The 26,301-nt window shown below is 32.6% G+C and overlaps 2 protein-coding genes across 2 annotated transcripts; both read right to left on the minus strand.

The window, feature by feature from the left end:
- Positions 1-1,954: 1,954 nt before the first annotated feature.
- LOC125815485 (glutamate--tRNA ligase, cytoplasmic) lies at positions 1,955-10,676 on the minus strand. Its single transcript, XM_049494963.1, has 6 exons — positions 10,322-10,676; positions 9,072-9,168; positions 8,747-8,900; positions 5,160-6,280; positions 4,281-4,748; positions 1,955-2,410 (listed from the first exon to the last, which is right to left on the minus strand). The coding sequence occupies exons 1-6, from the start codon at positions 10,456-10,458 to the stop codon at positions 2,165-2,167; spliced, it is 2,223 nt and encodes a 740-aa protein (XP_049350920.1). The 5' UTR covers positions 10,459-10,676; the 3' UTR covers positions 1,955-2,164.
- A 3,555-nt stretch (positions 10,677-14,231) lies between these two features.
- On the minus strand, positions 14,232-15,421 carry LOC125815528 (uncharacterized). Its single transcript, XM_049495019.1, has one exon. It carries the CDS (start codon positions 15,404-15,406, stop codon positions 14,933-14,935), a length of 474 nt encoding a protein of 157 aa, XP_049350976.1. The 5' UTR covers positions 15,407-15,421; the 3' UTR covers positions 14,232-14,932.
- Positions 15,422-26,301: the final 10,880 nt, after the last annotated feature.

Genomic DNA, 26,301 nt, shown 5'->3' on the forward strand with positions numbered 1-26,301 from the left:
CTAGCTGACGTGAATTTACATATATCGATGTCAAATAACAAACTAGTCAACATATTAATCTTAAAAAGATGAATTATGTATCTTTAAAAGGTGTTTTTGAAATAATAATGAACTACCTACTTGTCTAATTTTCTTTACGCAACTAAGTAATTAGTGCATTAATCTAAGCTAAATAAATTGCCGGTATTGAAGTCACTTGTGCCTAAAGCAATTTTGATTTGAAAAATAAATTCAACAAAAGAGGGTAAAAAGGAATGATTCTACCATCAGATAAAAATTGGATAATGGGATGTCAGTAGTGAAGAACAACTGTACCAATTATGGATTTTCAAGTATGTTATGATATGAATGATGATGAGAAAGTAAAAAGCAGAAAAGGTTCTCACACAATAATCAGGGTTAGGTGAATTATTAATTGAGAAAATTTTAGATATATCCAATATTAAATCAAAATTAGACCTCATTATTCTTATTTAGTAGATGTTTCTTGAGAATTGAACACTATTAAGAAGAAGTAATTCTTTAATAATGGTATAATTGGAAACAATTGCTATCTTTTATCTTGAATTTCTTAAGTGACACTTATTTTGAGACGAAGAGAATAACACTTAGGTGCCACTATAATGTCATATTGTGCAAAGTGGCTTACGAATCAAATTGTGATAATTGACTAATATTTGCGCAAAATCTAGTTTACGTCATATTGTGGAGATAGAACGAAACATTTGTCCTTCGAGAAAAAAAACATTTAAAAGGATACGTATGTAGTAGTTAAGTTTGTAAAGTTTAGACAGCAGAAGGAGATCAAAATAAAAGAGGGTTAGGTGATCTTTTTTTATAAAGGTTTGGTTGACCTACCAGATCTATTATTATATATGTCTGTCTTTCGAGTGAGTGAACAAGGTTTGCTTATTGAGTAATTTAACGACTCAAACTGATTATAAGAATTAAGCAAATATGTAATTTCTACAGATTTCAGGCCAAAGATATATACAGTAAATTATTTGATTTAGAGACTCCAAAAGTAATACAACTATCCATTCATGATAACTGATCTTTTGTATATCAACAATGGTTGTGTTGCAATGATGAGATTGTATTAGCGAATTTAATTGGTCAGTACTTTAGTGCGGACACAGGATGAAAAATCATAAAAAATAATCTATTTGTATGACCATTGACCATTGTAAGACTAAACTTGAAAGAAAAACGCAATATAGTAAAGCATTTGCCAACCGCGATGCAACAAATGAGCATGGTCTTTCTAATTCTTTAAGGAAAAAGTAAAGTAGCATTTCATACGGAAAGATACTATACATAATGCTGTTATATATCTTATGGACCAACAGGTTGCTGAGTTCTTGATAATTAAATAGCATGCTTTAATTATAATAAGTACTCCCAACTCTGTTTGGTCCATATTATTTGTTTTTTAAGTAATATTTTTGTACTACTCTGTTATACGTCTCACTTAATTAAATGGACAGTAAAGGTGAATACTTCTTATTATTTTAAAATGGTCAAATAAAACAATTAGTAGTAGTATTTAGAACGGGAAGAAATACAGAATTTTGTTATAAGTAGGTTTCATACTTTCCTTCGCTCATGGGGAGTAGTATATAAAGAATCTTTGTAAGGTTAAACTCACACGACCAAACTTGGTACAAGTTTAATGTTTTATCCATAACTCGCAGACTTGAGTTGCTCCTAGTTGATTTTATATCATACTTTCCATTATAAAATTAATAAGAGAAAAAACAATAAGTGAAATAGCCCTTAAAAACAAATTTATGAGCTTGAATTATCTTTTGAAACAAATATTGCAGATTTGCTGCATTTGAGCAAGGTACCTTCCGAAAACAACCTCGTAAGATTTGCATACCCTCTCCGAACTCCTGAAATATCACCGGATATGTCACTACATTTTTTTTAAAACATTTGAGTTTGTTTTAAAGTGTTTTAAGAAAATATTACAGTCGAATAGTAGAATAAGACTCCAAATAGGAAATTACACCTAATGATCTTGAAAAAACGAATGGTCTTTGCACATTTGGCCCTAACTTAGGTAAATTTGGTTTCAAAAAGGAGACGATCAGATCACACCCTGTGATTCTTCTTCAAGCATGAATACGGCAAATGACGTGATTAGTCAACTGATATGTCTTCATTTTGTTTTGCCATCTGGGACTGCAAACCGCAACACGGGTTGCTGTTTACCATCAGGGATGGCAAAAAGAACAATGGGTTTTTGAGGTCTTAAGAAGGGAACATCACATCTGAAGTAGCCCTTCCTCTCCAGCTGCAACACGTCTCCACGTTGCAGATTTCTCATGTTAGAATCACCAAGTGCTGGAGTCTCCTTCCTTGTGCAAGGATTAACAACATCAACGAAGTTCTCATCTTCCTCGAGCTGCAAGACCAAAAATTAGCAATTCAGTATGTGATCAACCCACTATTAGCAAAATCTTTGTTGCAGTAAACATCTTCACAGATATTCTGTGAGCTGCCAAGTTCAGGTGGACAACAAATACAATTCCAAATCAGAACATTATAAAAATTGAAAGGCATTCTATTACTTCAAATGTACATTGTCAATGAGAAAGGCCCAATGGGTACTAATCCGTTTCATTACGCTGTAATGGATTATAAACAGATTCATAGTACTCTGTGCTTTTATTACTTTTTGTTTTCCATACCATCCCTCCCTATCATCTACTTCCCAAAATTTGTACAAAAGCATCTACTAATAAAGTTCATAACTCTAAATCAGTCTTAGTATGGAGAAGGGCCACTCTTGATCAATGTATGCAGAAAATATTGTTTCACCACTGCTTAAATTGAGAAGGGCACTCTTTACCAATGTATGCAAAAAATATCGTTTCACCACTCTTAAATGCTTGACATACATCAACAGTAATAACATACTCAGCATTTATTAAGTTCTAATATTTTCATATAGACAACCCAATCTCTACCATTGTTTAAATGTTTGACATACCTCAACAGTAATATTAACTCAGCATTCACAAGTTCTAATATTTCTCACGTAGACAACCCAAATAATTCATCACCAATATTTCCCACAAGCTCCATCCAAACCACATAAAATGCACTCATCTCTAGTCAATCTTATTACTAAATCAAAAGTTCTTACCATTATATGGGGAATCATATCATTTTTAAAAAAAAATCCTAAAGGGAAGAGTCATAAGTTGCACCTTAAAGTTGTATAGAAGTCACTTTACACACTCATCCTTTACGGGCGACCTATTACCTCCCTATTCTTATTTTTAATGGAACTAATAACACCCTAAAATCTATTTGGCAAAAATATATATATATGAAAGAAAATAGTCGCATAAAAAAAAAATTAGTGTGGCAATATATACGATGTGGCACGTGTGTAATACACCTCCCGACATGCAACTGGTTTTATATTTTCACGGAGTGATTAATTCCATTAAAAATAAGAATAGGAGGGGAATAGGCTCGCCCATAAAGTACAAGTGTGTAAATGACTTTTCTGGACAATCTTAAGGTGCAACTTATGTCTTTTCCCTATGCTTGACAGAGTTAAAACAATATTGTATATCATAAGACACTCAAAAGTTTCAAGAGTTCAACTAACCATGTGGAGGAAAGAAAGACTAGAGTTAGTTTACTAAAAAGGATAAGCTAAAATTTCATGATTTGCAGTAACAGTATGTGAACACTGAACACTAGTCTACACAGAGCTATACACGAGTAGCATACTTATCATTTCCAAGTTCGAAGTCATTTGCGAAAAAAACTAAAATCATCCCTACTTCCCAATACATCTCAAAACTCTATCCAAACATAGAAAGGTACACTTCGATTTATTTGTATCAATCTTATTATTTAAGACTTTTGAGTTGAGGGTCTATCCAAAACAGCCTCTCTAACCCCACAGAGGTCCCCAGGTAAGGTCCGTGTAGATCCTGGCCTCCCCATGGTATGATGTTGTTGTTGCTGTTGTAATATTATTACTCAAGAAATAATAGCGCCCTTCTTACCCATCCAAAAACAAAAAAGACAATAGCCTCTTATTACTATTACATGGGAAATATAATATTTGCAGTTTCCTAACTTCACATAACCATAAAACAGTCGCAGGTTCTAAGAATTTGATTAAATTAGAACTCAAAATTTAATAGGGGATGTGGAGGAGAAAAGGACTAGAGATAAGTTTAATAAAAGGATAGGCTGGACTTTGAAACCCCACCTAAATATAGAACATATTGAAGTGAAAGGAGCCATACCTTCTTTTTTGTAATTAAATAGTCAAAATCAACCACAGAGAGTTTAACAAGTTCATCACTCTCTGGCAGCCAAGTCAGCTTTAACTTTGTTGTTTTAACAGACCCTTCAAGATGCAGAATCCCAGACAGATGAGTAACATTACCCTCTTGGTCCTTCTGTATCTCTTTCACTATTGCATTGCCCCAGTCCATCAATGTTACTTCCTCGTTGACAGAGATTGATACAGCATCATCATAGTCTATCCAGATTCTCTTGGTGTAAGTTGTTGCTTTTTCCCCAGCACCTGCATATTTTTTATGCTTGGGTACAATACGTACAAAAGGATCATCTGGTCCATTACTCAAAGTCAACAAGACTCGTCTTTCTTCAATAACAGCGGTATGCCTAGGACATACAGGATCAATGATCTTCTTATTAGTGGCCCATAGCTTGTCCCACTCCATTAGATTGAGATTCTTTGATGCTCCCTATAAATTTTGTGAAGAAACATTCTTAGGCTTCAAAATACAATATCAAAGATATAAAAGAATGCTTCCTAATACAGAATCTCAGATTAGTCATGGACTTGCTTTACAATGCTTCAGACTACAAATGTAAGTCCAGTAAGCAATAAATGAAATGATGTTTCTCCCCCTTCACCCAAACAAGAAAAAAGGGAGGATGAAAAACTACAACAACAAACAATCTCTCCTTTCAGGCTTATCACAGAAAATACAGAGGTGATTTTGCTTAATTAGATTATGAATTTAGCGGTTGTTCCAAAAGGATGCCTTCCCAGATGCACAATAATTTTCTGAATGATTTTAAAAACATGTATTTGTGTTGATGATGTTAATTGTATTCAAATTAACAATAAAGCAACATCCTTAGTATCTTACTTGTTCAAGAATGAACTGTATCAGCGCCTCAATCTTCAGCCCTCTGCGCACAATCCCTTGTACGGTCGGAAAACGAGGATCATCCCACCCTTCGACCAGTCCATTTTGTACAAACCACAGCAACTTACGCTTGCTAAGAAGTGTATAGACCAAATTCAGCCGACTAAATTCATAAATATGAACTTTTCTGAAACCCATATCAGTTTGAATCCAATAATACTGATCATTCCTATCATGATATTCACTAGATCGAAGTGCATGTGTAATACCCTCAAAAGCATCTACAAATGGGCATGCAAAGTCATAAGTAGGGTATACTTTATATTTAGCACCAATCCTATGGTGAGGAGTCTGATTGCAACGGTAATATACTGGGTCCCTAACTGACTTGTTAGGATCCTGCATATCCAATTTCCCTCTAACACAACACATTGTTCCCCTCTCTGAACCAGCAATCATCTCCTTCCATAATTTCAAATTCTCCTCCACACTATTGTTCCTACACCTAGATTCTATTCCATCCATTCTTTCTTTTTGCATTTGCTCCCTTGGGGTATCATCCACATAGGCTTTACCCTCACGAATCAATTTCTCTGCCATCTCCATTAATTGTGGAAAGTAATCAGATGTATATGTCACAGTCCTATACTTAATTCCAAGAGTTTCAATATCTTTCAGTAGATTATCCACAAATTCATTGCTTTCCTTATCAGGATTTGTGTCATCAAAACGAATAATAACTTCCCCTTGGTATCTTTCAGCAAAATACTGGTTCAGTAATGCTGCTTTTGAGTGACCAATATGGAGATAACCACTGGGTTCTGGTGCAAACCTCAACCGCACTTTTCCAACTTCTGCCTCAGGAAGATCTACCTCAGATGTCGGTTTCCTACTTTCTTTTTCCTTGTCAGCGGCATCACCATTTACTTTGGCCAGATTAGCATTTGAGCCTTGTTGCTCTTTCACTTTGGATGCAGTTGGTTTTACCGAGCCTTTCTTTCCCACATATGTTGTTGTGACTTCATTTAGAACACCAAATTCAGCTAATATTGAGTTGAACCACCTTGCCAGATTTTGGTACTTCTTAGATGATCGTAGGCTTTCCCATCTCTTCCCAGTACCTATTACACAAGAAAGTTTTAAGCACAAATAATAAAGTAGAGTAGGGACTTATTTAATTATAAAATAAACATATATTCACATCAGATTTGGTCCAACTAAGAGTCTGTTTACAGGCAAAAGATAGATCTAGGTGTCGTCAAAAATGCAACCTTATGAATCAAAGAGAAAACACAACCTTTTCAATCTATCATCATTGATGAGACCACTTACAAGAAATTCATGTGTTACTCACAGGGGTCTAAATTTATGATCTGGTCTTGTGGTGTCCCAAAAAGTGGAGCAAAAAACAAAGAGAACTTTTTTTCCAAACACAAAGCAAAAGTACGTTTCAAAGCATTAAGGTTAAGAGTCCAAGTGTTCATCATCTTAGTGCCTTTTTTAAAAACTCACCACACTGTTTTTTTCAGGCATCTTACACTCTTACTTCATTGCAAGAAACCTTTTCCCTAAATGTATTTGAAAATCACCAAGCATGGTACTAGCTCCAAATGTTAACTGACATTTCCAGCTCAAATAGAATGAGAGCTCTACCAACATTTTAACAGCGAAAAGGCAAAAAGCAACAAGCCACCTGGGGCTTTAAGGGAGAAAGTGAAAAATGAAGTCCATAATTTACAAAACATAAGAATCAACTCGCATATTGGAATTTAGCACTTACAACATCGTTTTACAATTGAAATCGTTAATTTCAATATGCAACATACTGTCAGTAAAGATACCAATTGCTCAAATTAAATGCAATTTAAATAACTTCAATGAGTTGGAAAATATCTTCAACCACAAAAAAGAATTTAGGTTTCACTTAATCAACAATAAGAAAAATTAATCAATAACTTCAATTTTATAATCAGTTGCTTTGAACTTCTTTAATGATTAAACTTTAATTTTTTTGAACTTGGTAACTTCGTATTATATTACAACAAATCAACAATACAACCCATGTACTGAAACCTTATATACAGATGTACTCCAAACTCCACTGCTCTAGGTCTACATTGTTAATAATTAAACTTAATTATAAGAGCCACTCTTATATCCTAACAATAAAAAAGAAAAAGAATTGAAGAATAAACTCTGACATCTAGCAGACAAGGAAATGGGAAACAGTAGTAAAAGAAGATTTGTTGCAAACTAGAGAGTAAACCAATTAGAACACAAAAGTGAACTAGGAGAGGAATCCTAGTATTAAATAGAAAAACGCCCTATAATCCTCCTTTTTCTCTTTATTTGTCAATAAAGACATGCAAATATTATTTATTTATTTATTTATTTATTTATTTTTAAAAAGACATGCAAATAAGCAATAACTTTGTGCCTCAACATCTTTGAAATTGCTTCACTTCACCAATGAGAAGCGAGTCAGCGACAACCCTTCACTTAGAATCCAAATAATTTTTGTTCCTACGAGATATGTGCCTTGGAAGAAAAGGATAGGCCGATAGGAGTGTCTGATAAAAAATCAATTGTCAAAAGAGAGTGTTTGATAAAAGTCTGGTTATTAGTATGAACAAGGACACATTGCCCCATAGGTTATAGTGTAACTAAGGGGAGACATCATATATCATGTGAGAAGGAACTAATGAAAAATAAAAAGGCCAAAGGCATTACAGGCTCCTAAACTGTGCTACATTGAGCTATTTAGTAAACCTTTTCCATAACAGAACTTGCCTCAAAATTTAAAATTAACCCATTCAGTCCTTCGAAATAGAATTTGACAGAGAATCAAACAGTTGAGATGTTTTTGAACATGACTCGAACAAGAACGAAAAAGTCATATATGAATACATCCAAATAAAGGGGAAATATTTTAGCTATAGTTCGGAAGAAATCATTTATGCTCCGACAATTAATAAGCTAATATCTAACTTCTTTAATAACCAACTACATGAGGGATCAATGGCCACATGGTTCAAAACTCCGCGGATAATGGAACCACCACGCTGCCTTCTCTAAAGCAATATGTGACTTTACTTCCCCTAGGCTAGGATACAATCAAAGATTTCTCCAGCTATCCTTTTCAAACCCACTACTAGCTACACATTCTTTTTTTCTGCCCAAACGATTATTCACTTTCTTTTCCATAAGCAATCAAAAACCTCACTACCCCAGTGCTGATACTCATCTACAAATTCTTCTTCCATAGATTCTATTTGGCTATAAAAAGGCCGAAATGCAAAATCAAACCATGTAGATTCAACAATTCAAAGCTGTACATAGTTCCTTCTACTTTTAAAGAATAAACGCAGACCAGTGTTCATTTCAAACACCCATTGAGTTTGATATTCAGTCTGTGTTTAATTCATGCAGTACTCTGCCAGCCCGGGAAAATCTAGCCTACTCAGGAAGCTAATCTAATTGCAATTCCTAATAGCAACCTCACAAATAAAATGATAGTACTTCTTAAAAAATACTAGATAAGTTCGACATAAAGGCACTAAACATTTTTTAATATTTGAATCTGCTACCTGCAAGGCCAGACCAAACTGCAATATCCGCAATTGAGAGGCTATGTCCAACAAGAAATGTGTGCTGCAGAAGATATCCATCCACGTATCCACATGCTTCCTCAAATTGAGAGCCAGAAGCAAATATAGGAGCATACTCTAGCCATTCGTCTATCTGCAATAACGATGGAGGAAGAAAAAAAAGGAGAGAAGAGTAAAAATCAAATATTAATTTTAAAAATGACAAAGAGCTCATTGGAATATTTTTCAAGGTTCTCATTTGCACATTTGAAAACAGAAAATAGATCTAAGTCAATGCTTTGAGATGCAGAATTTAAAAGACCACCTGGCTAGACTCAATGGCGTCCCGCTGGTACAGATCGGGTATGTTAGCAACCCGACTAATGTGCCTCAGAAGCACAAAATTTCCCCGCAGCTTCAGTCTGAAAATTAGGTTGAGTTAAGATACTGAAGGGAAGTTGGAAGAAGGGAAGATAGATACACTTAAGAAACAGTTTAACATCATGTTTTACATTTGATATTACTACAAACATTTCTAACATAGCTAAATAGTGACACGTGTTTTTGATAAAAGAGTGCACACTACATGAAAACAGAGATTGACATACCCAAGAGCAATGAAAAATATGGTCAATTGGTTATTCTAAACACCATGATATGCATAGAGAAATAACATCAAGGGGCTATATCACTATTGACTATTGAGATTCATCTAATTAAACAATTAACAGAAATGAATTCTTTTGCGGTTTTTCAACCCGATATGTATTAGCGGAGGATGCCACATGCACCAGCAAACTGAGCAGACCCTCATAAGTTTTCAATCAGTCTGATATAATTTCATCCTAAAAATAGGGTTAATGGTTATTTTACTCCGGACAATAGGTTCGAAGAAAAGCAAGCCACCGATATACCCTCAGCACAACAATAACTTTCACATTTTCATTTCTAACCAATCCCGGACCCAACGACAGGTCAAAGCATGACCCAACCATAGCAATGTTCTAAAATTTCACTGTTTACATACAATCACCATTCTCGAAAAGGCAGGAAACAATTCTCTATAGCTTATCTAGCAAAGCTGCTGCTTTATATTCATAATATGTTCAGACAAACACCATTTAAATCTATCCCTAGGTTAACTCACCGTATCTCCATCAATAAAGACAATAATACGTTTATTATGTAAAACTTACCTTAGTCTATGTCTCATCAAGTAATGGTAACTAGATATCTTCCAGACGCCCTTAAGGGCTCATTTGGTACGATGGATGAAGGACAACTAATCCCGCGAATAGCAGGATAACTTATTCCGAGATTAGTTACCCAAGATTGTAGTGTTATTTTTATCTCAGATTGAGGGTGGATAAGCAATATTGACATAACTAATGCTAGGATAATTAATTTCTGAATAACTTGTTGCCCAACCAACCCAACTAAACGATCCCTAAGTCTTTTTAAAAAATAACAAACAAATAACGAGAAAACTACAAACGCAAGCAAAATCGTACAGGAAAAAGAAAACAAATCAATAGGCGAAAAGCTGGGCAAATAGCGGAGAAATTGATACATTACCCATTATCTAGATGTATAATAGGAGTAGAACCAGGAGTAAGAGTTGGATCAGTAGAGATTGGAACTCCGGCGATCTTCGCCGCCGCAATGACAGCTAAAGGCGGAGAATCCGCAGGGAAGGATAGTTTCAGCTCCATCGCTCGCCGCCGCTACAAAATATCTCCACAGCTAAGAGAGGAATGAGGAATTAATACTACGTTAAGGGATAGAGAGAGAGGAGACTAAACCAGCGGCCGCCACTGGTAAATAAAGAGAATACAAAGGCAAACGAAGAAGGTTTCTGCGTAGTCACTACAACGCAGGGTTTTTACTTTATGGATAGAATAACCAATTTTCATTTCTTCTACTAATTTTACTTTCTTTTTGACCGGTTTTCCCTATTTTTGCTTGCCAAGTTTTGCTAAGCGATTAGAGTCGTTTCCTAATAGGTATGGGAGAAAATAACGTATGTATTACATTACGTTCTTCGATTAAGCTTTCGAAAAATAGGTAAGTAAGTATTTTGGACGATAGCAGAAGCTAATGTATTTTTGAAAAAACACATGAAGCACTTTTATTAAGTTTGGTTAAATATTTTTAAAAAAAATCTCAAAATAATGCTTTTAATATTTATTGGCTAAACACAAATTACTTGTCACCAAATATATTTTTTTTAGTACACTTTTGAAAGAAAAATACGTTTTTTATGGTTAAAGACAATTGCCTTTTGAAATGGTACAAAACTAGGTATTTTCGTAAACAAATTTCTTTTAGAAATTATGTAATTCATATTATTTTAACACTTCAAACCAACCATAAAATAAGAAATAATTTCAACATAACTAATATTTGTATTATTAATCTCAGGATTACTCAGCACTAGTCACTACATGGGTTTGATACATCAAATAAGGATAATCCCAGGTTAAAATTTGAGATTCACTCTAACTTTATTCATGTTTAGGATCCGTTTGGCCGCAAAAATACTTGGAAAAACTTGCAAAGTGGTGTTTAATTATATAACTTGACCAATATATTTGCCAAGTATCCCAAGTTCTCGAATACTAGAAAAAAACTAGTATTTGGGCCAAGTTCAAATATTTGAGAATTTTTTTTTAAAAAAAAATACCTCAAACTTTTATATTTTATAAAAATATTCATTATTTATTAATTTCAACTAATATTTTTTACTACCGCCTCCAAAAAAGTTTGAGTTCTACTTTGAGTGATAAAATTGAGAAAAAGGAACAATTTGTGTTTAATAAGTTCTAACTATAACTGAATCAGTGACAAGTTTAAGTATGCGATTAATGTATTGTCTTGTCTATATTGTTATTTTGTTATTATTGATTGTAATCAATTATACTACAAGGTTATTTTTAACGGAACATATTCATTATAAAATGATAATATAAATTTATGGGTATAAATCATAATTTTTGAAATAGTCAAATATTTTTGAGAAATTTTGGGGTCAAACATATGATGAAACTTCACCAAAAACTTCACCCAAATATGATTTGCCAAGAATATTTGAGAACTTAGGGCCAAACACTAGCTTAATTTGAGATATTAACTAATCATATAATTATTTTATCCACATTTGAGTACCCCCAGTCCCCAATTCCCCATGCAGAAAGTGGAATCAAACAATTCCATATATGAATTGAAATATTAGTTAATCCAGTGGGATAACTAATCAAAAGAATATCCTATCCCATCTATACTTGATGAGCTGCTTTTGCAATGAGAAAATGACTAGAAATCTACACCGACTTGGAACACTGCATGTTGCATATAAGCTAGCAAAACATGTTAGAGAACACAACCGTTCTATTTTATTTTCCTGCATCTTACTCTCCAAGAATTTTAACAAGCAGCATACTGGTTCTAATGGATTCTTCTTGTGCTTCAAGCTAATTTAAAGAAACGTCATTATAAATCATGTGACAAGCAAATGGAGGGTTGTTTGGAGAGAACAGAGTTCAACCTCATGGAGATAGAGAGGTTATCTCTCTGCTTTCATTTCATTGTATTCCTTTTTTGAGAAATTTACTTTTCCTTTTCAATGCAGTCTTCTTCAATAATTTCAGTGAGCATTCAATTTCAGGAAGTACCACAAATCAGTCATGTAATGAAGTAAATCAACACTGCAGGGACAGAAATTTATTGATTGAAAATTTAGAAGAAACAAAATGAACAGATATCCTGCAACTGCATCTCAGCCAACCTGATTTTGACATCTAAGGATCTTTCTTAACAAAGTGCTATTTGAAATTACTTTATGCTTTGCACAATCAATATGTTAGAGCATCTTATTCTTTCTGCTGACTAACACATGGGGAAGAAGAGAGAGACTGAAAGCATACTTCTCTTGAAAAAGATGTAATGATTCAGCATCTTGCGAAGGATGTCTTTTCTCAAACTTCAAATACCTTCGATTGGGTCATCTCTTTAATGACTCGACAACCATCTGTCACAATGGCTTCATTACAAAGGGTCCTAAGGAATGATCAGCAGTTTCTCTGAAGACGAAAAAAATAAAATTGTTCCTTAAATAACATTACAAGGGTCACAACAGCTTCATCAAAAGGATCCTGAAATTTCTGCACTTAATGAAGTAAGAACCTTAGAAGCAAAAAAGAAAGACCTGAACATTGGTAAAGGAAAATTTCGGCATGGCTCATAAGTAGCCACCCTTTAACTTGATGCTAACAGACGCTTACTATGATTCTGGAGAAACATCTTTAGAAGATGGATAACTGAAATGCACAATCCTCTATTATGAATTAGTATAAAAAGAAAAGTTGAGTTAATCGAGATGCCTGTGACAGTTGATTCCCAAGGGAACATAAACAGGGCTCGCCATAGGTACTGTCAAATGACAAGTTGAAACTAGACTGAAGGTATTTCAGAACAACCAGTGACAAAATAGAGAAGTGATAAGATAACATGGCAATTTCAATACCAGAATATTTAATGCGAAAGAACTTATTTAAAAGAACTTTTACATATGCATAGATTAAATTGGAGGGAAGATTATATAGATCCATGGAGACAGAAATAAAGAACTTTGACTTAAATGTCTATGTTATACGTTGCTAGCAATTTCCTTCCAGCAAAGTATCCACCTGCAAAAAATCGGGTTGTACCTCATACACACAATAAAGCAAAGATTATCCTTCCAGTCAAAGCTACGCTTACCTTCTACGCATACTTATTTCTGGTATCCTCTCCTAGCAATGCCTTCGGCCAAAGTTGAAGTCACCATCACTTATGTTATCCATCAATTTTATGACACTGAACATCGGATTGCCTAAAGTTCTTAATTATACCAAGCACAATAAAGTTGTTGCTTTAAACATACAAAGCATGGTGTTTCAAATAAGGTTGTGAAGCAAAGGCCAGTTCAGTGACCAACCACACTTCAAATTTATACGCTGATACCAAAATACAGAGAGGAAGGAATGTACAAAGTGTTCTGACAGATTCTTCTACAACATCACCATCCTTAGCATGCAAGACATAGAGAAAATGCAAATTCTAAATCTTTTTTTGAGGAAACAATGGTCCCGTGAAGTGTGAAAGAAAAATAGCTCTTTTCACTCCAAGGTCCCAACAAGAGTTTATTCAGAATTCTGTCTTATATATAAGTCATAGTAAAGTCCATGTTTATCACCAATATTTATGAACCTTAGATACGCTTGCTATCATATTAAGTTATAGCTATAACACAATGAACTTTGATAACATGGGGCTTTTATGGTCCATCTGTTTCGCCATAAGGCATATTGCTCTTCTGTTTGGCTTTACCATGATCCACCATGGTGTTTTATCAAGTTCAAAAAAAGTTCAATCATTGACATCTTTTCAAGAAACCAAAAGAAGATATAACATGACAGAAAACTGGCAAAATTTCTCAAAGTAAAGCTTTACATCAAAAGCAATTACATGATTCATAGATATGCACTATTTCCACCTTCATATACAATGTGAACTGTGGCCGGTACTTCTTTACAAATTATGGCTCTAAAAACTAAATGCTGAACACAATTGAAGTAGAACATTACAAGATTATGGTTGCTACAAGAGGTGATCACTGCAAAATCTGATTCATTTGCATAAAGAATAGTTTCGTTCAATCAAGTTCTATACCTCGTACTCAAGTTGTCATCCACCACAGAGCAATTGGATGGACAGTTTCTCTGGCTTCACCTCAATCTTTTTCAAATATAAATCCAACCCGTCCCACTTTCTCAAAGTCAAAAAAATTACCCAGAAATGTAACTTTCCTTCGGATTGCTATTCCGAATTTCTAATAGTTATGCTCTCAATCTGATAGAAATGATTTTCAACTCTCCAAATTGAGAATCATACACCAGACACAATAAACACAAACTAAAACTACAGAATTATTTCACCCCCTCGAGCCTCGGAGTTCAAATACAGTGTTTTGACTGCTAAATGACTCAAAACAAACCAAGAACTACTAGGCCATGACTAATAATTCTCACTCGATTGCACAAATTGTTGGCATTTCGAAGCCTCTGAGTTCTATACTCACCCAGAATGCAACACAAGGAATCAAATTGCATTATCATCCAAAAATTCTCCTTTTATTTTAATCACATTTCATTTATCTTTATCATCTTGATTAGAGCAGGGCTTAGATTCTACATCCAAATGGGGATTGCATTCATTAGAATAAAAATCATTCTTCTCAATCAAAACTCTTAACATCTCATAAGTAAAATTGGGGCTATTAGGATCACTCGTTTGTGACTCACCGCCTGAATCTGAAGTCAGCGGTCTCCTCAAGCACAAGTAACACCCTCCTCCTCCTCCGCCACTTCCTTCCCTTCTTCTCTCCGAATTTCCAGAAACCCCTTTTCGTTTCCTCCTCAACAACGTACTTTTAACCTTTCTAAACCGAAAACAAGTTACCCTTTTCCCCTTATTCTTTCTAAAATCCTTACTGTTATCACCTTCCTCTTCTTCTGAATCATCCGTCTCCTTACACCGACTACCACCAACGGCATCATCTTCGCCGCCGCTTCCCCCACCGCCATCAACAGTACTGGGTTGATTGTTGGTGGAAACAGACATAAAAATGTAGAAGTTAAATCAAAGAAAGAATAGGACCACAATCATGAATGTTGGGGGACCTGTGGGATATGACGAAAGTATCTGTAAGTGCAGTTCTGCAGATAGTGGATGACGAAGAGTGTGTATAATTGAAAGAGAAGAAAAAGTGTTGAGAGAATTTGAATTGACAGAAACAAAAAACAGAAGAGAGAGAGAAAAGGGAGTTGCAGGATATGGTTACTGACGCCAAATTTGTCGGGTTTGCTCACGGGTAACCCTTTAACTAATTGACAGCTGGATCACATTCATTACGTGTTAAGTATTTTTCCTTATATTTTCATGGTAGGTATTTAACAATTTTTATTGACGGAGATTATTTCTTGATACTTGATTGGCGTCTACTTCACAAAATATATATAATTCCTTTTACAATTTAAATTCATAAATTTATAAATCATACGAAAATAATTTTATTGTTTGGTCGAGACTTCTGTCCACTTGATAGGCTCATGGAAGAAGTTTAATAATTTGCGAAGAAGTTTAATCATAATAGATTTCTCTAGCTATACGCTGTAGTGCCACGTGTTGCTTACACATTTAGAATTAGTTTACGTTTTCTACTTTTCTTATGGGAAATAATTGTTTATGTACACTGGACAATACTCCTAGAGATACATTAAGTTTTTTTTTTTTTTTTCCTTTTTAGGGATTTTGGAAATTAAATTAAATCTATATGGTTCACTAGAAATAGAGTTATATAAATATCACTTTTTTCATAAAATCATTTTGATACTTGAGCGTAAATTAAATAAAAAAATAATTCAGAGTTTTAACACTCACAAAATAAAATGAGATATTCACTTTTTTTAGAAAAATGAATAAGAATAAGGGGTGTGTTTAATACGAAGGGAAATGTTTTCCTTAATATTAAACACACATCTAAATAATTTATTTCGAGTACGATTAATTGATTCAGAATATTTACTTTGAAAACTTATCGTACAAGATAATTATTTGGTAAAAAAATATTAATATATAAATTAGTGTACGGTGAATGATAATATAGACAAGTGTATAGTCATGAGTAGAATTATAAGGAACTAACTTTATTGATAGTTATGTTATACCATTTTTCTTTTAAAAATACAAGTATAGAGAATTAAGATTGATCATTTCTATTTTTCATATGGAAAGATTTTTATTAGTTAAAACAAAAATTAATGACCGGATATTTCTAAATGAGCCCTTGTGTTAAAGAAATGCAGCTTTCGGCCAAATCATTCAGGATAAAAAAATTTGGAACACTACCTAGGTCATCAAACTTAAAATAATAACATGTTCATAATTCAATCCAAAGTAATTCAATAAATATTCATTCTTTCAAAAAAAAAATTACAGTTCATATCTCTCATTCATTAAGGCTGATAATTTTCGTTTAACTGATATTAAATCATATAATTGGTATCATTAAAGCTGATAATTTCACTTAACTGATGTTAAATCATTATATATATACTGTATTAGTATCATTAAAGTTTCTTGTTCATAAATTACTCATTAGTCAATAATACCAATGCATTGTTAAACTCTTAAATTTGCTAACAAATTATGTGGACACTTGCCTAAGATTTGTTTTAATTAAACACTTTAACACATGATCAAGTGTTCTTATTACATATTTTAATTTACAATTATTATTTTTTTGCTTACAAAAAAATTGTTCAATGCCACTTCGGTCCCTTTTTTCCTTTTTTCCCTAATCGACGGAACACACGGAAATTACTTGCTCAGTTGCTCTTACACTTATCCATCACCCCCACCTAATTAAGTTGGCCAATTTTTAGGCGCAACTTCAAATATTTTAGGACATTGATATAAAGAAAATTAGGGTCGGCTATGCTTGTAATTATTAGTTAGTTGAAAATAATTGTTGAATTTCCCATACAAAATTTTGATTTCTTTTATTTAAAATATTATTATAGTTTTAATACAAAAGTGCTGACGTCCTAATAATTAATTATAGAGCAAAACTGGTTTGGTAGGTATGGGTTCGAAAGTGGTGGACCCTTGCCAAGTTAGCTAATGATTGCTGGGTCATATACCAACAAAATCATGACAAAATGGGATTGGCGACTTGGGCTTTAACTCTAGTTTTTGTTTGGGTTTTGGTTGTAGGGCTTAAAGGTTACTATAATCTTTGAAAAAAGGGATTGATTGATTTGCATTGCTTGGCATTTTTTTGATGGGATGATTTATAAAAAGGGAAAATGGTATAAAATAGCAAATTATTATTTCGAATTAAATGTTATAACTATCGTTTCATTTAATTGTAATCCGTAGCAAACACTTGTCATTCGCCTCTCTCCCCAAAGAATCTCGCTCACCACTCTCCCAGATCTCGCTCGCCTCTCTCACTTTATACAAACACAAATGTATAAATTGTGTTTGTGTTTGTATAAAACGAGAGAAAATTGTATATACAAATACATATATTTTCGTCATATACACTTATAATTATACAAATACAGATCTTCTCCTACTAGTTCTCTTTTGCCTTTCTCTCTTTCTCGCTTTATACAAACACAAATTACAATGTATAATTTGTGTTGTATAAAGCGAGAGAGAGGGAAAGATTTGATATACAAATATTTTATTTCGATTCAATTGTATACAAATTCAAATTTTATGCGGATATATATACACAATCATTGATACATATACATAGTAGTTACATATATACAATTATCTAATCGATATGCATATACAATCGTTGCGCTTTTATACAAACGAGAGGCATGTCAGCGATTTATACAAATCTGATGCTCCTGCCATCGATTTATACAAATCTGATGCTATGTTTGCTATGGAGCGCAATTATGCAAACTATAGCTATAACATACAAATATGATTTTTATGTTTGCTAAACCTAAAATTTACTCTTATAAAAATGACTTTAAAATTAGGTGATCTTCAACTCTCAGGCATACCTTTAGTTTAACAAGTTTTACTCCATGGATAAAACTTTTGATTTTGGATCTTAAAGCTCTCCTCATGAGTAATATCACCAATTTTTTTAAAGGTTATTGGATGTAATTTCTTCTTTTTGATGTCACTCTTTGAATCCATTCCTCATAATTTAAAATATGGTAAATTCATGCTATAAAAGTGGTTTCATAATTTTTATTTCGTATGAAATTTACCCATATTTAAATAGAGGTCTTGTTATGACTGGGCCAAGATCAGTTATAGCAAAGCAGCCCAATACCATAGTAAGGGGTTATCTGTGGGTCCAAGTTAATAAACAGCACATTTCAGGGAAAATAGTCTTATGCAAATTGTTGAGTAAATTCTTCTCATTTTCATTCTATAGTCTGAGTTTCTCATCCCGTTCATGTCTCTATCCTTTAGTTACATGTAATTTCAATATTTCCATTATAATTCGATAATTTGAGTATTGTTATTACAAATATATAGTTGTAATAGTGTTCTAATTCTTATTAATAATATAGTGAGAATTGTTACAGACCTAAAAAATGTGAGTTAATATCTTAAAAGGTCACTAAACTATAAGAAATTATCTAATAAAGTCATTGAACTTTGTTTTGTATCAATAAAATCACTCAACTTAAAGTTTTTATCTTCAAAAATCACTAACTCATTTATCTTAAAACAAATTTGATATAGCAAAAAATAAATATTTTTTAATGTCATGTAACTATGAACCCCACAACTGAATAAAATTATAAAATCTATTAAGTTACTTAGATTAATTAGTACTTTCTACTAAATTATTTCTGCAATATTAACGTAATTATTAGCAAATAATGATGTTAAAGAATGCAGTCGATTGGAAATTGCAGTTGCAATTCAAGGTCGATCTTTTTGTAATTTCCTAGAATAATGTTCTGCATGTTTATGCTTTAACCTATTGAGCAAATCGATAGTTCATAATGTTATTATCACCTTGTTTGTGTAGAGTTTTCTACTAAGAATTGCAAACACATGGATTGAAATAGCTTTTATAATACAATATTAATCTTTAGATGCAACTATTTTTTGGGTGGATCGACGGGTAATAAATAGATTATAATTTTATTTATGGGTCCATGATTATAATGGCATAAGTTTTATTTTATTTTATTTTATTATGTTAAATTTAATTTAATGATAAATGTGATTGAGTGATTTTTGAGGATAAAAGCTTTAAGTTGAGTGATTTTTTTGATACAAAACAAAGTTTAATGACTTTTCAAGATAATTTCTCAAAATTCAATAATCTTTTAAGATATTGTCATTTGTACAAATTCCCCCAATTAAAGAGATCATTGTAATAAAAATTTTTTGCAGAACTTGCCGTTGACAATTTAATGGTGGACTTGGTTATCAAAACAAAAAAAAAACTAATTAGCCACTCTAACGCTCATTTTAGAAAGTGTCTTTCTCAATACTCAAATCGGTACAGTTCAAAATATAAATACTTTACAAATATTGTTGGATAGATTCAACGAATTACCAAGTCTTAATAATATTGGAAGAAGTTTAAGCTGGTAATAATTTTAAAAATTAAAATATAACACACGAAAAATTATATTTTTTATTCAGGTTTGGTGGCTTCAATACCTAACACTCGTATTTTGACATATAAGTTTGTAATTAATGTACTACAGTTATAAAATAAGTTTAGTAATATCTATATATGTTAGAGAAAACTAATTTGTTTACGTGTATTTTCTCTTGACATCTTCAAATAGACATTAGTTTTCTAACTTTGACGTATACTTCCATTTTGGATTGCAGATAAGATATTAAAATAAATAAATTTTATAAAAGGAAAAAGAGTTAAAAAGGAAGAAGGAAAAGTAACAATCATACGTTGAGACATAAGTAATGCAACGTGATTTTGTCTGAGTTTAATAAAAGACACATTTGTGTTGATAGAGAATACACACAAAATAATTTAACTTAAATACACCAACAATATAAAGAAAATTAAAAATATTAATATATCAAGTTATTTATAACTCCCTTCGTTTCATTTTATGTGTCACTGTTTGACTTGACACGACGTTTAAGAGAAAAATGAAGACTTTTAAAACTTATGGTCTAAAATAATCCTTAAATTTTTGTGTGGTGAGTAAATCATTTCATTAAAGGATAAAGGAGAATTTCAAATTTATATTGTTTCTAATTATAATAAAGTAATATTCTTTTTTTAATAGACTAAAAAGAAAGGAGTAGTACATAAAATAGGACAAATGGAGTATATATTTTTTAGGTTAACTAGAGATCTCGGGATCAACTTAACCCACAAAAGACTGACTCATTAGGGGGAATTTGCCCAAACTCACCCCCTCACGTCTAGGACCGGATATATGCTGGATAAGCAATTCCACAATCGGAAAACAAGAATTAGGACAAGTTATGCTTTGATAAAAGAAATGAATTTTGGATCTAATAATTTCACTCTCAAAAGCTAGCTAATGAAGAGAGGTTTGTCCGAACCATGGCGATGGGACTCTTTGTCTGATGATTATATAGTATAATTAAACATTGTCACTAAAGAAAAACGAGTAATATTTTTGTAGAGAATGTGTTTAAAGAAACCACTGTTATGATCACATCTAGTTGTAAAGATAACCAAGCCAGTAAACATTAGTTATTGAAATTTGAACTGGTCCCCTGTTTTTGCCCTCTTGGCTACTTTTTCAACTAATAAAAAAACTTGACCACCTTCTGGTGTAGTTCCTTTATCATCATCATATAAAGAGAAAATCACTTAAAATTCATCATCAAAGTTAAGTTGAGTTTAGAAAATAATTGATGAGAAAAGGATCAAGAAAAATGTGGTGGGTGGTGCCATCATGTACAAGCAGATCATCAAAGAACTTCAAGACTCAACCAATACTTGATATTGAAGAAATACTGAAGATGAAACTCGAAACGATTAAAGAAGAGCCAGAAATCTCTGAAGAAAATGTCAAGTTGACGAAGACGAATACTATGAGCAAACAATTAGTGAAGAAGATTCAGCTCAAAGTCAAGAAGGGTCGTATTTTTTCGCATAAATTTAGTCTTAAAGAATGTTATGTTCTGTTCATGACTGGTTTGGCTACCAAAGGTGCGTTAAATGGTCTTCCTAGATATTAATTAAGATTAGTATTGCTATGTTTTGATGATCAATTAATATTCAAGCTCAAACATGGATCTAGGTCGGATTCTCTCAAATTCAATTGGACCTGGTGCTTTTTAATCGAGTTATGTATGCATATGCAAACAAATTAAAATGTATGCATAAACTGTAATTCTGAATTCACTGACTTTAGATCCTGAATTCGCATTTCTTTCTAAGTGGATGCATACTTTAACGAAATCATGTACAAATATATTACGGTAAGCCTTTTTCTTCAATAGTTCCTGCAGAAATTGGTGTGAGCAAACACAGAAAAGAGTATTGTAAATACTAGTACTGTTATCGCAAATGATGTTTTCAAATTTTAGATTACTGGTACTGCTGAGAATAGATGTGGATTCGATTCACACTATTCTGATCTTTTTCTTCCTTGGCTGCCTATGTAATCTACATTTTATAACGTCAAATGGACTATTGGAATACCCTTTTTCAACTTCATCAATCAAATGTTCTCCAAAAGCATAGAGATAATTGATTTTCAAATACATGAAATCATGTAATGACAATTAAGTTGTATTATCGAGGTACTTAGAACAATTTATTCGTTAAATCTCATGGTAATCAATCAACTACACAAATTCTAAAATAATTAACAGAATATGATTGGTATCAATTCCATTTTCATTCCAATATTTAATCAATTGAAAGCATATGCAGCAATCACAAAAATGTCCAACAACACTCAAAACTGGGCATATCTGCAACAAAGAAATAAGTGGCATAATAATTATAGAGGTCCATTGTCCATACTGTTATGCTATTATGTTCCCCTTTCCATATCTGCAAAGGAAGGTGGGAAATTTAAATAATGAAAAATGGAGGGAGCATGAAGATAACATGGGCCAAGTGAAAAGTGTCATTTATGATCCCTTTCAAAATCATTTGTTCTAATTTAACTTTGCCAAAGAAATTTGGAACACTAGAAAATGGCCTCACAATCACTTTGTCACTCAAGTCATCTCAAATAATTCATGTAAAAGCCCAATAAACTTAGTTTTTGAAAAATCCAATTGGATTATTCTAAGTTCCAACTCATAGGAAAAAAAACAATCTCATGTAGAACAGGACATTGAAGTATAAAATTCATTCGACAGCTCTTGATTTACTAACGAACCTTCATCTCTTCATTGATTCAGCAGTTGATGGTTAAGCCTGAGACAACTTCCATAATCCACTAGTTATCATGCTCTCTCAGTTCAGAGAACTCGACTGATGAGACGTCAACAACTATCATCATATACTCAAGAACAAAATAGAGGCTAGTATAATTTCCGGGACTATGGAGAATGTACATTTTAGATAAACTTCACACTCCTTTTCTTGTCATGCAAGTGCACAACACCACATTAAATCATTCAATTCCTCAATCTTAACATCCAAATAGATTCTTGTGAAGTTTATAATCTTGAAAATAAGACATGTTAGGTAAAGTATAATATGATGATAGTATATATAAAACATATAATTTTCCAAATGAAGTCTTCATTAAAACTCTTGTGATTAAAAGTAGGGTTCATGTCCCTATCAAAAGAAATTCTTTGGGGATTTTACAGGGGAATGAGATAGGACAGGGAGTCCCCATTGACAAGACAATACAAAAGCAGGACACACATCTTCCATATTCTTCATCCTTTTCACTATCTCCCCATAAATCCTAGCAACCCTCCTTGGCAATATTACAAAAGAAGAAAATGACTTCCAATTCAACTTTCTAGACTTTGATAACTTGAAACCTCTAAATCTTCCATTCATTTTCTTGATAAGCCAACACCTTCTTGGCCTTATTACAATTACCCTCTCTTCAACAAGTCTCTCATATCTTCCTTGAAACCCCATCTTCAAAATAAGTTCTTAGTCTATGAGCAGAGTATTTATAATACAAAAAAGAGAAAGAATGCGCGCCGTTTGTTAGCACATGGAGAATCTTGATCTTTATATAACTTCAAAGATATAGAAATTAACATAAAAGAACAGAGCTTTTTAGAACAGAGTAAGGTATACTTACTAACTACCAAGTAAGCTGCATATATTTATAAATAAGAAAAGATGCTCTTCTATTCATTTAGACACATGGGTAGCACAATGGATTTCAAGTTTTAAACTAACATAACAGCTCAATGGTCTGCATAGCCACTCATATTCTCTTACAGAGTTTTTATTTGTTTCTTTTGGTAGTGTGATTAGCAGATGAGATGAATGGAATATCATTGTCATGTGCAATGATTAATCTGTAAAATTTCAAAATATTTATTGGAATGCCAATGATTTGTTTGGAAGATGTGGAATTTTAGCAGCTTTATATTCAGAACAAGACAAAGATTTTAGTCCCTTTTTTTTTATGTATATGACAGAGTTTAGTTTGGAAAGTTTCAGTGTATGGACAGAGATTGGTCAAGGCGCTAATCAGTCTAAATTTGATAAAACAGCTACATTTTATAAATGTTGATTAGTTTAAGGGATTCACTTCTAGTTAAGACTAATAATGTAATTGAGGTCTAAATTACAAATGCAAAGTAGGGATTAAAAGGTCATTAAGAGGTTGTTTAGTAGTTGGTTTGGAGATGAGTTATGCAGGTATTAAATTAAGTAATACCACGTTTGGTAGCTGATTAGGATGAGTGTTTTTTCATGTATAAAATTAGTAAGGTGTTTGGTTTGTAATTCAGAAATTTGTTTAATTAATACATGTATAAGTTATGAGGAAATTTATGTACTATTATTTTATGCAAGATACAAATTGGAATAACTAAACCGTACATAACTAGTATGTACATAAAATAATACATAGTTTCTCTCGTAACTAATCCTTGTGCTGCTAATATGTGTATAATTCTAACCTACTACCAAATGACCCTTTAAGTATTTAAGTTGTCTTAATATGGCTAATGGCTTAGTGATCTGTCCTGTTGATCAGTGCTTTAGCTATTCTAACTTAGGTAATCAAAGGCCAATTTGATGTAAGATTGAATAGCCTTATGTCACGGACTTAGAGTCTCACTAAAGCTCCGTGCGGCACTTGACAACGTGGCGGGACATGACACTTAGCTATGGTACTATCAAGAATGGTCTTAAGTTAGCTTGTTGTAGGACTGTCTGGACTCTGGACATAATATTAGGATTTATGTCCAATGAACTGATCTGGAGGAAACTAGTGCGACATAACAAGTAGGTAAATTTCAAGATTTAGGGTGTGTTTGGTATGAAGGAAAACATTTTCCAATTTTCTCATGTTTGGTTGGGCTAAATATTTTGGAAAATGTTTTCCAAATCAACTCATTTTCCTCAAATTTAAGGAAAATGACTTCCCTTCTAAACTTAAGGAAAACATTTTTCAAAACTCTCTTCCAACTTCAAATTACAATTATTTTTTTGTTGAAAAAATCAATTTATTTTGTCCCTACCCTCAAATCACCCCCCCCCCCCAAAATAAAATAAAATAAAATTTTACAACTTGTTTTTAAATTCAATTTTTTTACCCCACCCTCACCCCTACCCCCACCCCCTCCCAAAAAAATATTAAAAATTATTTTTAAAAGATATTTCTAATTTCCATTTTTTATTTTTTACCCCCCACCCACTACCCCCCCCCCCATCAACCCCCCTATCAGCCCCCAACCCCCTTCAAAAAGAAAAAAAATTAAATTTGTTTTTAAAAAATATTTTCAACTTCAATTTTTTATTTTTTTCATCCCGATCCTCGATCACCCTCTCCCCTCTCCGGTCACACCCTCCCCCCCCCCCAAAAAAAAAAATTGAGTTTGTTTTTAAAATATATTTAGAAATTCAAATTTTCATTTTTTCACCCTACCCTCGACCCCCCCCCCCCTTCACCCACCCCCCAAAAAAAATTTAAGTTTATTTTTAAAAACTATTTTCAATTTCAAAAAATATTTTCTACTCTAGTAAAAATAAAAAATATTTCTCAAAAATATTTTTCATTCATAAATCAAACACTAAAAATCTTTTCCAGAAAATATTTTCTACTCACCAACCAAACATGAAAAAATAAGTCAAAAAACAACTTATTTTTCAGGAAAACATTTTCTAGGAAAACATTTTCCTTCATACCAAACACACCCTTATTTGGTAAAATGAACTATTTAGTTATAATAATATAAAAAAGTGATTTTGAGAACTACGTTAAGTTAAATGAAGATATTCTCTTCAAAATTTTGCTACCATAATTTTCAGATGTGGTACTCTTGACAAATAAGTCCAAAATTTATCCATAGGCTTTTATTTTGTTTTAAAATTACCAGTCGTTATACTTTCTTTTTTTTAATTTCTTGAAAAGTAAAAAAGAAAAAGGACATGCAGCTAACTTTTGGCTAACGTCAAAACGTCATTTTCCTCCTATTTTCCCCGGTAGGTTATAGGCAAAAGCTTTAACTCTGTATTACAGCTAGTTAATTATAGGTTTTTAATTAACACAACTTTGACCACAAGAAAAGAAATACAACGTAATTAAGTTTTTACACTGTCCTTGTCCATAATGTACAATATAACGCTGCTTAATTAAGCCTAGCTAGTGTAGACTAGTTTCTTTGCCTTCAATTTTTTTTTAGTCAACTAGTTTGGTTTGATTACTTTAAATACTATAGAATACTCTAAATAATAGCTATATTTGGTCAAAGTTACACCCTGTACCATGCAATCTTGGTAAATAAAATCTTGGTCTTTTAATAAATATATTGTGACCACCATCTAATCTTTTGCATTATGCCTC

Source organism: Solanum verrucosum, unplaced genomic scaffold, assembly GCF_900185275.1.
Source record: "Solanum verrucosum unplaced genomic scaffold, falcon-dt-bn FXZP01000261.1, whole genome shotgun sequence".
NCBI lineage: Eukaryota > Viridiplantae > Streptophyta > Magnoliopsida > Solanales > Solanaceae > Solanum > Solanum verrucosum.